Consider the following 16,649-nt stretch of genomic DNA (forward strand, 5'->3'; position numbering starts at 1 on the left):
AGACCCTACAGAAATGCACCGCGCCACCTCGGACTGGGTCCTGCTTTATCTTGTTTTCAGCCCTTTGTGTGTTTTGAGGGAAATAGACCTAAATAATCTCAACCTCACTTATTTTTATCATTAAGATATAATAACTGGGGTGCCTGGGTGGCTCAGTCAGTTAAGCTTCCAGCTCTTGATTTCGGCTCAGGTCATGATCTCAGAGTCGTGAGATCGAGCCCTAAGTTGGGCTCCTCACTCAGCCAGGAGTCTGCTTGGGATTCTCTCTCTCCCTCTCCCTCCCTCCCCCGACTTGTATGCCTTCTCTCTCTAAAATAAATAAATAGGGTGCCTGGGTGGCTCAGTTGGTTAGGCGACTGCCTTCGGCTCAGGTCATGATCCTGGAGTCCCGGGATCGAGTCCCACATCGGGCTCCCTGCTCGGCGGGGAGTCTGCTTCTCCCTCTGACCCTCCCCCCTCTCATGCTCTCTCTATCTCATTCTCTCTCTCAAATAAATAAATAAAAAATCATAAAAAAAAAAATAAATAAAATAAAATAAAATAAATAAATAAAATCTTTTTTAAAAAGGTATAATAACACTTTAAAACTTTTGGGAAAATTACATGGAATGATGTAGAATTCTTGCTTTGGGAATACAGGTATAATCTCCATCTCTCATTTCCACATTTGGTTTGATAACTGAGCAAGTTTTTTTGTACCTTCAACATAAATTAGGAAAACGAAACAATTTATTGGCTTTTTGAAAGGGATTCAGAAGCAGGTATTGCACTTTTCAGAAAGAAAAACAGAGTAGCTAAAAGTCTGTATGCACTGAATGAGATGAAAGAATGATCCTTGGGCTAGTTTCAGTCCTTTATTTGTTTCCCACCTGCCTCCCTTGCCATGAAGAACAAAGGAAACCTGCTTCAGTTAGAATCTTTACAGACCCTTTTTCCAATTCTCAGATCTATCCAGGTCACTTCCTTCCCGAGTGTATCAGTTGTTCTAGCAAAGTATTTGTAATTTACCGTAATTTTTCAATCTTTGTAAGTGCCTGATTTAATGAATGTTTCCAAAGAATTGTGCCTTAATTAGTTTCTGGCATGGGCAACAACACTGCTTACAGAGAGAGAATGACAAGCCCAAATTGTATAACTTTTACCCAAATCTTATTAGTTATTCAGCACAGTAATGTTCAGTTGTAATGGGATTGTTCCCCATCAGCAGGCTGTTGCTAAAAATAGGCTTTCTTTCTTCAAGCAGAAGGAGCATTTTCCTTGTTTATGGGATTAACTGGCTTAAAATACCAGGTCGCATTTATCCAAACTTAGAAGAGATGGAACTTGGGGTGCCTGGGTAGCTCAGTCTCCCAAGTGTCTGACTCTTGATCTCAACTCATGTCTGGATCTCAGGGTCTTGATCTTAGGGTCGTGAGTCCAAGCCTCACCTTGGGCTCCACTTAAAAAAAAAAGAGAGAGAGAGATGGAACTTGTTTCAATTAATTATGTTGTTGAATTATAACCGCCAAGATTTGTGAAAGGACACCCTCTTTTTCTTCTGAGAAAGGCCCACCAAGCCTGGATCTCATAATGTATTCTGGTCTCAGGAAAGAGAACCAGAAACAGATTGGTTTTTCATTGGGGGAGAGTTGAAGATCTAAGAAGCTCGGTGGGGAGAAGCAAAGTGGGAAGTGAAGCCTGTATGTGCCTTTCCCCATGCTCCATTTTTTAACCAAATGTGGGGCCATCAGATGATCTTTAACACAAGGTGATGATCTCTTTGGAACTGCGTGTGTGCCATGCCCTCTTCAAACTGGTGCATTTATGCCCTTCAGCTTCTCTCTCCACAGAAGACTCCGAGCACTTGAGGGAACAGATCTTGGCTTGAACCACACCACCTGTCATTTCATCCCCACCTTTGGGCATCATGGTGGAATGTTGTGGGATTCCCAACTGTGTGCGAACATGTGAATGCCTTGTTCTGTCTCGTTTATTTTTAGATTACCTCTAGACTCTAGAATAAGAGTGGAAAACCTCTTAAACGCCGAACCAGGACAGTGTTTGAGCAGAGGGAGTTGGATAAATGCATTATCATGAAACGTTTTCTAAGGAGCTCACAGACATTAAAGCGATTAATGATGACTGAGGTTCTCAGCAGGGGTTTGAAGATCCCTGCATTTCCTCCAGATGAAGGGAAGCCTGCAGACATTGAGGCTGGAGACGAGAGCACTCTTGGTGGGGGTTTGCTGAGCTGGGTTTGAACCTGCCTCTGTGCCGCACCTCCTGGGGTCTTCAAAGGTCCTTCCCTCTCTGGAAAATTACGGGACTTCACCACTTTCTCTCAAACTTTACTTCACACTCAAAAACTCTGCTCTTTCAACAAAACAGACTCGTGGGACTTCCAGCAAGGAAGTAAACAGAGAAAGGAGGATAAAAATATGGAGAAGGTCGCAAGGGAGAATGGTGTGTTTTGAGGTTCTGGGGGTGAAAAGGGCCATGCATACACTCTCTGAAGGGCTGTTTGGCCACCTGCTGCCCAATGACAGATTTTCCTGGTGCCTTGTCACGGCCACCGCCATCCTTCTCTCAGGGAAGGGTGAGGTGTGGCCACCAGGGGTGCATGACCTTGGAGAGCACAGGACCCTATAAAGAGCATCTACTGTAAGCAGAAAACTGGGCATGACAGCAAATCCGAGGGGTGGGAGAGAAAGGAAATTGAGGAGGAAGAAAACTGTAGTTGGGCATTTGCTGAGCGCTGGAATGTTACCCTCCTCCTGACTTTCTGAGGAAGGATGGCCTCTGAGACCACTATTGTTATGAGTGATCTCAGAGTTGACTCTCTTTGGCCATCTCAAATCAAGCCCACATCCATTACGATCAGAAAGTCATAATTCAGCAAAGTTTCTCCGTGCTCTCTGGTGAGACTCATTTTCAAATTTTAGTAGAAGCTTTTCAAACTAGAGATGAGCACTTACAATTCTGTGTATTGTATGAGGAATACTTTTACAAGGGTTCCTTTCGGACTTTATTTCTTCTGTTATACTTTTGGTAGCTAGTCTTAAGAGCTCGGCACCACCCAGAACACACACACATTTATCCAACGCCGTCTTGTTTCAGCCCTGGCTCTGACTGGAATTGCAGGGGTGAGGTGAGAGCTTCAGACTCTTCTGAAGAAAATGTATGCCAACCTGATTTAGTGAGAGAATATCCTGTCAGCATCGTTTTCTGTTTTGTTGTATAAACCAAATCATATCTGCTTTAAAGATAAACCAAGTGTAATTCCAGAAAAATAATCCTATTTCAGATATTATTTTAAAGACAAGTTCCTTTTACATTAAATAGCTACATTTGTGCAGTCAAGATGCTCAATCATTTCTGCTTTCTTCACAAGCTGGGCACCAGGAGACACTTTAAATGGAAATTTACATTATATATTTTAAATAGGTCCAAAAAAGTACTTTAAATCATATTTCCATTTTATTTTTTTAAGAACGAAGTAGACTCTAAAAAGAAGAACTGGTTACATAAGCATTGTGTGAAAATGTCTAAGTAGCAGAATGGATCTCTGTAAATACAAAGATTCTGAGAAACAATCACAAGAAAGAAAATTGTGGTACAACACTTATTTCACGCACTTTCTAAACTGACAGCCAAACGTAGGTTCTTCGTGGAATGCTTTAAAATTCTAATATTTAATAAACTAGAGATACTCAGAATCCAAATTGAATTGGTTGAATATGGGATCTGGATGATATTTAAAAACAAAACAAAAAACTCTCAGATAATGTGCAGCCAGAGCTAATAACCTCCTGGATTGTCAATGTATTCAATGGGGAGAGAACAGATGTCCCCAAGAAGCTTAAAGAAATTATTCTTCTGGGACTCTTTCAGCACTAAAGGACATCCAACCTTCCAACCTTCTAATAGGAGAGAGGTCTTTAAACGGTGTAGTCAGCCTGGGTGATTTGGGCAAAATACAGATTTTAAAAAAATTAAAAATTAATATTTTATTCCTTGGGGTTAAGAACAGTTTAATCATTATAACATGCTTCACTATATATTTTTACTTTATGTTAATTTTGGCCTCCTTACTAAATGGGCTCTTTCAGCTTTTTAGGCAATTAAAAATTTATATACATATGAAATTACACTTTTTTGTACATACATATGTGAGTGTATATATACACACACACACACACACACACACACAGTTGGCCCTTGAACAACACAGGTTTGAATTGTGCAGTCCATTTACGCGTGGATTTTTATTTTTTATTAATGCAGGACTGTAAATTTTCTCTTCCTCATGATTTTCTTAATAACATTTGCTTTTCTCTAGCTTACTCTAAGAATAAAGTATATAATACATACAACATAAAAAATATATGTGTTAATCGACTGTGTCTCTGACTGGTAAGGCTTCCGGTCAACAGTAAGCGATTAGTAAAGTTTTTTTGGGGGGTCGTGTCAAAAGTTATATGGGGATTTTCAACTGCAGGCGTCTGCACCCCCAACCCTGCCTTGTTCAACTATGTCTTGAACAGTTGAGAAAGAGAGAGAGAGAAAGAGGTAAGGGGACCATGGATACTGCAATATAAAATGTGGCTTTCACTCAACAGAGGTTTTCCTGGGTCACGCATCTTCTGCGTTCATGCTGATAGTCAGCAGTTCATTCTAGAAAAACCTTGTTTTAGGCAAGAAATAATGGAATATGGTGTGCTGGAGAGAGGATGAAGAGAACTTAATGAATGAACCATCAACAGTACCTGATACCAACCCCTAGTAAATTAAAACCCTGGTTGGCTTTCCTGGTCACTTAGGTCCTGTCGCCTGCAGAAATATTTCTATTACTTGTTTACTGCATTGCAGAATCATCGTGAAGCTGTGGGGGTGCCGATCTTGGCCACCACTCAAGAGGCTTTGGGATCTGAAGAACAAACAGGAGCTTGATCGGGGGTTTGCCCAGAAGGCTGTCCAGTCTCACTCTGATGAAACCTTCTTCAAGGAGCTGTTACGCCTTAGCACCTCTGGGGGCAAAGGGAAGTTGAGGCAAAGAACAATTCCACTAAACTGTTTCCTAAATGGTAGGATTTATTTCAATGCTCACATACAATTGAATGAGACAAACTATTTACATAAAACATAAGTACAAAAAATATAATACAATTTATACTGTACATAGCCAGGATTCTCTTCTTTTGTCCAAAAAATGTTGGCAGATAGCGATGGTGTGGAGGGGATGCTATGGAGGGAAGATTGCACTCTTAGTGGCACTCAGGACCATTCCTCATGTATTTATTGTTTAAAAAAGATGAACTGGTTTGGATTATAGAAACTGGCAATTCACCAAGAGCAGTGAGCACGGCATTTCCCCTTCTGTAATAACAGCTCATTTTATCTTATAAATATGTTTGCTTTCCTCAGAGTTGGGACCTGGAGCAGGTATGAGTTGGTTTCTGCTGATCAGCGGGTAACCCCCCCATCCCGCCTCTTCTCAAAATTTCCGTAATGGATTCAACACACCAGCTCATGAGCTCCCTGCCTGGGATGCCACAGCTGGCACCTCAAACTGATTTTTGAAAGCAGTGTATCTGTCAGGTGTCATTAAACAACGTTCTTGGATATAGACCTGGACAGCTCTCAAGTGAGCATTTAAGACCAATGAACTGATGAAGAGAAAACATGAAAGTGAAGACTACTGGAAATTTGTATTACACATTTCTAATAAGGTTTTTGTTCAAATGAAACCTTGAAAACCGAACGTAAGGACAGAAAAAAAGTGCACCCAACGGCCCAGTGAAGAAAGTTCTGGCAATTCACGAGGATTCCAACAGGACAATCGAAACTCCAGTTCCTCATTCAAAGGAAGGGAAAGGCAAATGCTACCTCATCTAAAAAGCCCCATTATGATTACTACTTATTGTCTTTTAAACATTAATTTTAAGGTCAAGAACTTTCTGCAAGTTTCCCAAGGGCTGTAGTTGGCTTTGGAGAAGGTTCAGTGAAAAACTGAAACAATCCCGAATACATTTATTTTGCATCACAAAACAGCAACAGCAAATTAACACAGAACGAGGCATTTAATAGCATAACATCTTCATAAGTCATGTCAAGGAGCATAACACACAAGCTTTGTCACCCACTTTTGAAGAATCCTACACTGGACCAAGTTTGTGCGTTTTCTTTGCAGATGACGTAGAGTTTCAGTGGTGAATGGAGGAGCGGGGGTTGAAGGTTCAAACTGTGCTTTCTTTCAAAGGGCAGAAGTTCAAGTTCGATGTTGGCCACAGTCGTGGTATAAGAAAAAACACCTTTAGCAGAGAAAACACCATTAACTTTCTTAATCCAAATTAAGGTTGACAACTGGGTACTTGTACGCAGTGCTGACGTTGGCTTAAAAAAAAAAAAAAAGCGCACGAAGTTCTAGGTGGTTCTCATTCCACTCAGTGTATCTGTACCAGCGGTCACCAGCCTGATTTTCCTCCATCTGTGGACTTGCCTGAAGAGCGACAGTAACAAACACTCTAACTTCGATTGGCAGCACGTCGGCATCCCTACCGCAGACCAAACCCTAATGCGTTTTGCGGAAGATGTATCATTAAAGTGATGTCACTTTCGGGAAGGCTGAGACCAGGATAACCTGAACTCGGAACACACACCTGCCCCTGTTCTGGGGCGACATGCTCTACCCAGCGGGGGCAGACATCACACCTAGGATGTGCTCCTTGGGTCATTTTCTATTCCTGAGTTCAAAGAGACATACAAGATCTTCTTCAAAGTGCAGCCAATCAATCCTCTGCTTTGAAATGGAACCAATAATATCCAGATGAGACGATAAATCACCATCTCAAACAAGGCCCTGGCAACTTTTTATAGGGAATTAAACTACCTGCACTTACAGCGGATGGAGAACAATGCCTTTTTCTCAGTGACATGATAGAAGGACAGTTTGGGATTTTCCAGAATCCAGATTTTGCTCCCAGCTCATATTTATCGAGCATTTGAACCAGTTTGAACTACCAGTAGAACTACCATTCGCCTAACATTTGGACTACTTGGCATTAAGTTGCCACGAAGCTGAAAAAGAATAGGGTCACTCATGTTCCAACCACTGGCCTCAGATTTCTTCCTAAATATAAAGAGATGGAGTGGATGGCATTGCTGGTTCAAAATGTTGGCTTAAGAAGTGCCACAGAGTGGTTTTCTCTCTCTACTTTGTTCCTTTCTGGTTTTAAACTACCCTTGGCTAGTTACCCCCACCATGTAAATAGAGTAAAACCTGTCTGTTTGAACAAAAATTGATTCTGACTCTGGTCATGGGTAATAAGCTTTGATTGCTTTCGATGGCAAAACAAATATGATCTTTTGCAAATACTACGAGGCAGCTTACATTAGGAACTGTACACTTGGTGTCAGGCTCTGAATTTGGTTTTGACGATGTTCTAAGTCCCTGTGCTGTGTAAGCTATGTTTTCAAGAGAGAACAATCTCCGTTCCTGATGCTTTTGTAACATGTATCAAATTTTTGATAATGCGACATGTGATAGATGAAAAAACCTTGATCCATCTGCTCCCCAAAATACGTATAACACATCTTTAATACAAGTCCATTAAAAAAAGGAGACAGGATAATAAAAAAAAATGACAGAATAGTCATTATAGAAATCCCTGCCAATAATCCAACATTGCATCTTGTTCATTACTTTTCAGTTTCCAAAGGGAAAACCAAGGATTCCAGCAATTTATTTCCCTGTATTTTATCAGATTATCAAAACAGAGAATAGGAATACCTTGAGTCAGTATGTGTACAGTTACAAAGCATCTTTCAATCAATTATTATTAATGATCTCAATAGAGGACAAAAGCAGAAATAAATTCCATAATGGTTTCTGGTCTCCAAATCTTTGATCTCTGAATAACTGGCATTCCTTTTTGTGTATTCCTCTGGTCAAAGTGACAGTTACTTTACGTTCTCCCATTTCACACCCATTGCGCAGAGAAGCAAGGTGCTGCTCAGCATGGCTTTGTTTTCTGACAATAGATAATCATAGGTAATCAGATCTGCAATGTTGTGTCCACATATTCTCACCAGGTGACAAGAATGGCCATGACGTAATGGAGACATGAGAAGGGATGAATGTATTGGGCATGCCAACGCAATCCGAGAACTCCACTTTTGCCTCATCTTAAAAAGAAGAGCAGAGAGTTTGCGTATGAGTTGATTTAAGGTTCTCATTGTAATTCCCACCTTCGGGAACACTGATTATTGGAGCTGGAGGCTTAGGGACAGTCCTGCTCTGTGGAGAATGGCTGCTTTGAGGTAGAAGCAGTTCACCATACCCCCCACTGGTACCTGTTGCCCCTGGATGGTGCCCCAGAGCCAGCTTTTGAGATGGAAATGCCGACTTCAATGGAGTGGACCCCAAATGCCACACACCAGAAAACCCCAATGGAGTGTAAAAGATCCTGCTGAAGGTGTTTTGACAGTGTCAGGGACATGTCCACGATTTATTCTAAAAACAAGTAAATGTCATAAAGAAGCATCAGAATACTTGTGAATTCAGACACTACCAAGACCGCACCTTCAGTGTGCATTAAGGGAGTGTTTATGCAAAATGATTAGCTGAGTGCAGACTAGATATGTATTTAACATAAAATCTCCTCCGATCTTCCGTTAACCACTCATGTATCCTGTAGGTGGCCCTGGGGACACAGGATTCCCCCGCTGAGACTTTGTCCATAACTTGGAAGGTGGTCTGACCCACGGATTCTACCAAAGCCTCCAGTGGAAACACTCATCCTCCTGGGCTTTCAGTCCCACGACTCTCACCCATGTGCAGATAAATAAGTAAATAAGGCCACCCTCGGCTGAAACTCCCGCCCTTTGGGCAGTTGGTCCTGGAAGAGTCCCGGCATCGGACCCCAAGAACTGTGCGTGCATTGTGGCTCCCCACCTGGGACCGGCCCTCACACTCAGCTCGGGAGCCACCAGGTCCCCATTTTCACCTTTTCCCACCTTGGCTTCTCTTTTCTTTGGCATCATTCCACAAGTCCATGGGGCCAGACCCTGGTCCACCCTGAGCACAGGGCGGCCCCTTCCCAGGGACAGGGGCTTCTCTGGGGCAGGGATGCGTGTCCCCCCACAGTCCACTCCTCTGCAGGCCCTGTGGCACCTCCACCCGCCCCGCATACACACACAAGGAAGCACCACTTGCCCTCAGGATGCACCGAAGCGGGCTTGCTGAATGTCCCCACAGGAGTGGGGCACAGAGGTCTCCCTGAAGCAGCAGGGACATGGGCCTCCAGTGAGCTGGGCAACCCTGCAGGGAAGCACCGGGTCTGGTGGCGGTGGGGCTTCCGTGGGGCAGAGCTCCTCCCAAGTCACAGTCCCATCGCTCAGGGGTGACGAGCCCTCGGGCTCATGCCAGCCGCTGGTCCACAGCGCTCCTTGGGGAAAGCCGTGCAGTGTTCTCCTTCCATAGGACGTGGGCCTCTGCAGGCTGGGCGCTCTGGATGGAGACTCGTTTGGTCTGGAGAAAGGACCCTGAGCAGCCCTGCCGCTGGGAATCACTTCCTCAGACTAATGTGAGCCGAAAGCCAGTTTCCTAATGAAAACAGGCAAACTTCAACCCTATCCAGAAATAATCCTAGAGATTTAACTGTGATTAGTGTCATTCGATGTTAGGTTCAGAGGGAGTGCGGCTTAAAAGTATTAGTCCCTGTCTGTGCTGCTTGTACTAGGAAGGAAGGAAGGAAGAAAGGAAGGAAGGAAGGAGAGAGGGAGAGAGGAAAACAGAAGGAAGGAAAAGAAAAAAAAGATAAAGACCGAAAGAAAAAGTCATCCAGAAACTTACAATGTGACCCACGGGGAAGGCAAACGTGGCAGCCTCCAGGAGAGCTGCTTTAGGGAGAAGGTCCGGGTGGACGTGGGAGGCACCCCTGTGAAAGGCCGCCTGGGGCTCAGGCAACAACCAGGGGTACGGAGGGGAGGCACACACCTACGAACAACAGCCGCAGAAGGATGGAAAAGCAAAAGTTACTCCGTAGCTGCTTAAAATACTTAGACTATAGTTAAAATTATTCTTAACGAATTGAAATTCTGTGAAACAAGGAGAATGTGAGAGAGACACAGAGAGAGAGAGAGAAGCCAGAGTAATTTTTCTTTAAGTAGAGTTTCAGAGAACAAAGATGAGAGCATTTCTCAGCAGCCGTAAGTTCCAGGACGTATAATCAGCAAACGTGAAAACTCCAAGGGGAGGGTGGGTGCTGCCCCCAGTCACGGCAGGGGATGGACTGAAGTCTAGCATGGACAGCACTTAGAAAGCATTTCTAATCAGGTCCAGGGATGCTTTCTCCAAATATTAGTATTCTCTTTCCCAGGGGAGATAAAATGACCTTTTAAGCTTAGAAAACACTGGGGAAGGGATTCAAAAGCAACTACATTGTGCTTCGCAGTGAGGACATTTTTCTTAAAGGAAAGTGAAGATACAAGTTAAAGCATCCAATGCAAATCCAGCTGAGGAACAATGAGGAAACCAGCTGGCTGAATTTCACCTCCTCAGTGTGGACTTCGGCTCTGTGTGTCCAAGCAGAGCGGCCTCACACAGCGGGCAAGCCACGCAGGAGAGGCAACATGGACTCCCCCCTGGAAAGACCCAGAACACCATTCAGGTGCGACCTCTCCGACCTCCCGGAGACCCCCTGCCATTTAAATTGGAATTTTAGTAGAGTAGCTTCTGAAAATCTGGGTATGTGAGAATATTTTCAATACAACGATACTCTTGACTAAACGTGGGATTTCCCCCAACACTTTCTGAAATTGTTTCTTTCAACTGGATAGGATAAAAACATGTGTGCTAATAAGTCTGTGTTCCTCACTGCCCGCGCTGCGTACGTTCACCGATCTGAAGGTTCACTGTGCAATAAGAACGTGTCTTACTGTCCATGTCGCTCAGGGGCGTCCGATGAGCAGTTTCAATCTTGTTCTTTCTTCCAAAAATTATTCAACCAACTGCCATGTATTATTTATCAGTTGTTTATGAGTAATTTCTCCCGCTTTTTTCCTTTCGGGGACCTCTATGAATACATGACGGCACTCTGAAATGCTTAGCGGTGATCAATGCTCAGAACCACAGGGATCACTGACAACCTCACTTCCCTGCTTTCTCAAGGTACATCTTGAAATGCTGTTGCCTCCGTGCAGGGAGAGGTGGGAGGGGGCAGAGGGGAGGGCAGCACTGAGATAGATAGAAACACAAGGCACCAGAACCTCCTCACCGGACCCGGCGGCAGCAAATGACAGCTGGGTACTTGGGGCCCACTTCAATATGGACATCGATGGGCTGCAGAAAACCAGTTCTACACGTCAGTAATGCTCTGGGAAGGGGCTGATTGCCATACACTAGTTCTATCAGGAGACAGAAAATAAAAAGTTACTTCTCCTTAAATGTCAGTTCTTTCGAACCTTCCTATAACACGGGAAAAAAAAAAAAGTTGGTTTCAATTATATTTCAAAGTATTTTTAATACTTTCCCTCATTGGTGTTATGAATGTTCACGATCTTTCCTTGCAGGGATAAGAGAGGCTGAGGAGGATATCCAAATGGTGAACGAGTGGTGGTTTTACAGATGGCTCTTCAGGATGTTACTATGGACCGGACAGGTAGGCTTCCGGGCCAACCACGTGACAAGGAGCTCCCTGGAATGCTAGGAAATCCAGAAGTGAGAATATGGCGGCTAGCCTTGCAGCATTGCGCAGAACGCTGGACCCTTCATCGTGTCTGAGCCTCTGGTCTTTAAGCTCAACTCCACCAGGGACAACACAAGAACTGCATCTAGACCAACAGAGGGATGAGTGTGTCACACCTCATACCATCACCTCTGCAGTCCCAAGCCCGGGTGAATCCCTGCCCTTGCCCAGGTGAGAACCATCCCAAGTCCAAACACACAAGTTGCTTCCAAGGATTCCACAGAATTATCCAGGTTGGGAAGATGGGAGATCCATGGTGAATAACTATACAGCCACATTCATATCCTTCATTTTATCAAATACTATGGACCTAACACTCCTTGTGGAGGGAGGGGGACTCTCAACGGAAGTGTCTATTCTCTTGAATTAAAACAAGATGAAGATTTATGCTCAAGAGCAGGAAGACATTCCTATTTCTAAAGACTCCTTCCTATGTGGGTGGTACATTTATTAAAAAGCTCACGAAAACAATGGACTTGTTAGAAAAATGGACTGAACACAATAAAAACAAAACAAAACAAAACTTCACGCCATGGCTCATTCAACAATGATCAAGCACTTAGACCAGGTTTTCACGACATCATATTTAGATTTTTGTTGCTTTTAAGGATGTCTGTTTTTGGCAGCAATGGGACACTCGTGGCTTGAAATGCACTTGAAATGTATCCAAACTTCATCTCTGAAGTCTTGGAAACATGGGCAGTCATGGAGGACAGGCCTTGAGAAACTGGGGGATTACAAGAAGCCAAAAATATAACAGCTATTAGTACTCATCGTAATTATTGAGATCTGTAAAGTAGGCGTTAGAATAGGTCTTCCCAGTGAGATGCGGGTTGAAGTACTTGTTTCTTTCCTCTAGGATCAAGTTGTTTTTGTTAAACGCCTGTAAAAAGTAAAGTAATAATAAAAAGAAAGATTTAAGAATACTCCACAAGCAGTATTTCGGAAAGATAACATAATGAGGGGATGATTATGTTGAACTTGAACATTGTTCTCCATTGTTCTAAATGTGATTTGTCACTTACTTGCTTCCTCCCCTTATTTGCCTTCCTGAGGACCTGCCTCATGACCAGAATGAGGTTGGCAATTTTTGATATATGGATCTTGAGAAAACTAAACCTTCAACAAACCTAAAACTCTAGTGATTTCAAATCAACAGACACTTTGAATGTTATGTAACTGAGTAGAATTTAAGCGGCTTTCTGATTATCACAGACAGGTACATTGATTAAGAGATTTTGAAGGAGCTTATTTAAGTAAATGCATGAAATTTCAAATGGCTTGATTTCTTTTCATTTTCTACGGTTGTTAGCAGGTGAGCAAGTGATGAGAAAACAGTCATTCTAAGTTGCTGCCTGGGCATTTTGCAGCCTGACAAGCCCATTCAGACCCAGAGTCTGAACATTTACCTAAGGACCCCAGTTTAGTGTTTCCACATAAGTTCCTGTTTTGCTTTTCCTGGGGCACCTTTTTTTTAATTTATTTTTTAATTTAAATTCAATTAGCCAACATATAGTACATCACTAGTTTCAGATGTAGTGTTCAATGATTCATCAGTTGCGTATAACACCCAGTGCTCATCACATCACGTGCCCTCCTTAATGCTCATCACCCAGTTACCCCATCCCCCACCCACCTCCCCTTCCACAACCAGTCAGAATGGTTAAAATTAACAAGGCAGGAAACGACAAATGTTGGCGAGGATGTGGAGAAAGGGGAGCCATCTTACACTGTTGGTGGGAATGCAAGCTGGTACAGCCACTCTGGAAAACAGTATGGAGATTCCTCAGGACATTAAAAATAGAGCTATCCTGGGACACCTTTTAAAATAACCACTTAGAGGGGCGCCTGGGTGGCTCAGTTAGTTGAGTGTCTGACTCTTGATTCCAGCTCAGGTCATGATCTCAGGGACTGGAGATGGACTCAGCGGGGAGTCTGCTTGAGATTCTCTCCCTCTCCCTCTGCCCCTCCCCTCCGCTCACTCACCCTCTAAATAAATAAATAAATATCTTTAATAAAATTAAAAAATAAAATAGCCACTTAAGAGCTGAGCCTGTAAAACGTGAGTGATGTCTGCCCGAACCACCTTATAAGTAACAGGTGCCTGCTACCCTCTCTCTGTCTCCTGCTCACTGCTGACCAGGGATGGAGGGCTGCCCTTCCCCAGGCTCACGGGCACGGGTAAGTAATAATCCTTGGGACCTGACTTCCTCTGAGTGAGTGTAGTGAAACTGTGCCTTCAGTTAAAACAATCCCGGGGTTTCTCTTTCCCCAAAGGAGGAGCTCGGGTGCTCAGGGAGCTGCCTGCTGATCCCGTGTGGCCTGTACCTTCTCATTCAGCAGGCCATAATATGCACATTATTGGGGGGCCCAGCTATGGACCCCCAACACAGGCTACTGTAGCCACTTCTGACACGGATTGTCCTTCCTTATTAAGTCATTAAAGTCACCCACACTTTCAAAATGCAAACTATTTAATATTTACCCTCAATATTAAAAGGACTGATAAAGATGTCAGATGGCTGGCAGAGGCCAACTGTCCAGGACTGGTCTGGGCAAGGTGTCAGAAGAAAGTTCCAGAAGGATCATTAGAGACTAGGCAGCAGTCAGTGCCCTCAGAGCCCTCTGCCCTCCTAGCAGTGAAACTTCTTATTATCTTGGGTGGTTCCTGGATCTCAAGTGAGATCAGAAGACCAGCTAAATCCTCTTGAGACATTTAAAGTAACACACAAGTCAATAGGTTGGAATCACATTTAGAGGTGCCCCATTCTTGGATTCTGAAGGCTTGTTTGAAAGGTTCTTGCTCATAAAAGGAGCTCACGTTCCTCCTCATACTCTGGGAGCTCAGTGCTGAGAGGGTGTGAGGGGAGTGTTATTAGTGCCTGGGGCTTCATTCCCTGGCCCTAGCAGGTGATTAGCATCAGGTGCTGGTGGGTTCTGGATCCTGGTGTAAGCAAGACGCACGGGTAAAAGCCAACTGGCTCTGTCTCTGTCCAAGTAAACAAGAGAGGACACTGTGGTCCCCAGGACACAAGACCTCCCAACCACCTGAAGTTGTAAGGGCTGAAGACATTCCATATTCCCACATGGGAAGGAAATCAAATTTCAAAGGAAACCATCATAGCAGAGAGAGCATCAAAATGCTCCCTGGGAATGTTATGGGGAACCACCAATTTAAGAGGAATATCAAAATGAGAACGTCCTTCATTCATGTGGGTGGCAGGGCATGTGGGGTGAAGTCGAAAAGAGCCCTGCGTGTCCTTCCAGCTATACCCCGACTCCTGCATGTTATCCCATTTAGTCCTCACAACAGAGATATGACAGTACACATTGCTATACCCATTTTAAAGATGAAGAAACCGAGGTTCAACGAATTAACTGACTTGTATTCTAAACCCTGACACACAATGCCTCAGCTGGTGACTCATGGACTCAGGTCTGCCTGGTCCAGAGCTGATGTCCTTTCCACTCCTTCTTCCTCAGAATGAGGAGACTGGCCATTGACTCTCTATTTCTGGGGCGAACACTGAATTAATCACCCATTGAGAAAATTTAACAGAACACTTCGTCCCACACCAGTCACATAATAGCATGCAAAGCTGAAGAGCCTTCATTATGCATAAAATTTATTTGAAGATAGTTTTTATCATAATGTAACAATTTTTCTCAGGATGCCATCCTGGGGATTGGAGGCAGAGCTGGACATTGGCCAATGACCCAATATTTTCCGGCATTTTATCCGTTGCTGTTTCCAAGTCCTATTTTTACCCTACTTCCCCATAGAAGGCGCCATCTTTTTTGTAGGCAAAGCAAAGCTAAGACGGCAGCTCATCATGAGGGGCACCCATTACCTTGCTCTCCACTCTTTCACTCAAGCCACCCCCCACCCCCGAGCTTGGCCAATGGCCCCCAGGGCCCTTCCTTGCACCTCCGTCTGCCGATCCCTTACCTTAATGGCTTCCACCGAGTCGTACTTGTCCAGTTTGTTGATGTGGTTAGTTATGCTGGTGTTGAGCGGGGCGGGAGCAACAGGGTGGATGACGGTGGCGTCGTGGGATTGCTGCTGGTACCGCTGACAGTAGGTGTAGACGAGCAGAGTAAGGAGGCAGCCCAGGATGGAGCTGCTCAGCCCCACGGCGATCATGTGGAACACATTGAACTCTGGGAAGACAGTATGAAAAGTGACGCTCCTTTGGAAAAGAACACACTACTCAACAGCTCAACGCACTTGGATGAAAAGAGCCAGACAAAATAAAAGGCCCCTGACCTTCCTTTGAAATGTCATGGCCACCAACACACTCCCCCACAGGGAGCACAGCATATTTTAAGTGAATGCTCTTACGGACTATAATGAGTCTTTAGGAGATCACCTTAATATACTAGCAGAAGCATTTTTCTCGTTTAAAGGATTGCACAAGTCTGTTCATCTGTTTCAAGTGCAGCATGATCTCTGGTCTAGGGGGTTCCTAGAGAACATTTTTTTCATGCTCCTTAACAGGTGGAGCATCCCTCCCTACAGCCTATATGAACAAAGTGAGAATGCACTTACTGCTTCCAATTATTGCTCAAAAGTACTGTATTTTGGAGACCTGATAAAGAAAATTTTGCACCAAAGAAATAAAGGATTTGTGCCGAAGAAATAAAATATGATCTTTTAAATGGTTATGAAACAACCCTCTTTCACATATTTTTTTCTATTAAATAGCATCTTTGGGTTATTTTCCTTGAGTTATGAATACAAGATATTGAAAAAATGAGCAGACATGGATTTATGTCTCTAATATGGGATTGGCTTGAGGGACATCAAGGTAACATAACAAAGATCTTTGTTATGTCTGAGAAACAACCACACAGAAAAATAGATGTTCATCATGTGTTGATAGAACACCATACAATGAAGGTTTCAAGCCTTTCAGGGAATAA

General features: G+C 43.7%; 1 protein-coding gene across 2 annotated transcripts in view; it reads right to left on the minus strand.

The window, feature by feature from the left end:
* Positions 1 to 5,050: 5,050 nt before the first annotated feature.
* Positions 5,051 to 16,649, minus strand: part of SEMA5A (semaphorin 5A) — a 463,746-nt gene continuing 452,147 nt past the window's right edge. For both annotated transcript variants that reach the window (XM_032415338.1, XM_032415337.1), the window contains exons 22-23: positions 15,676 to 15,887; positions 5,051 to 12,609 (exon numbers count right to left, since the gene is read on the minus strand). In XM_032415338.1, coding sequence (XP_032271229.1) covers positions 12,490 to 12,609; positions 15,676 to 15,887 — 332 coding nt within the window. In that variant the 3' untranslated portion in view covers positions 5,051 to 12,489. The remainder of the gene's footprint in view (positions 12,610 to 15,675; positions 15,888 to 16,649) is intronic.

The sequence above is a fragment of the Phoca vitulina genome, unplaced genomic scaffold (assembly GCF_004348235.1).
Source record: "Phoca vitulina isolate PV1807 unplaced genomic scaffold, GSC_HSeal_1.0 scaffold17, whole genome shotgun sequence".
Lineage (NCBI taxonomy): Eukaryota > Metazoa > Chordata > Mammalia > Carnivora > Phocidae > Phoca > Phoca vitulina.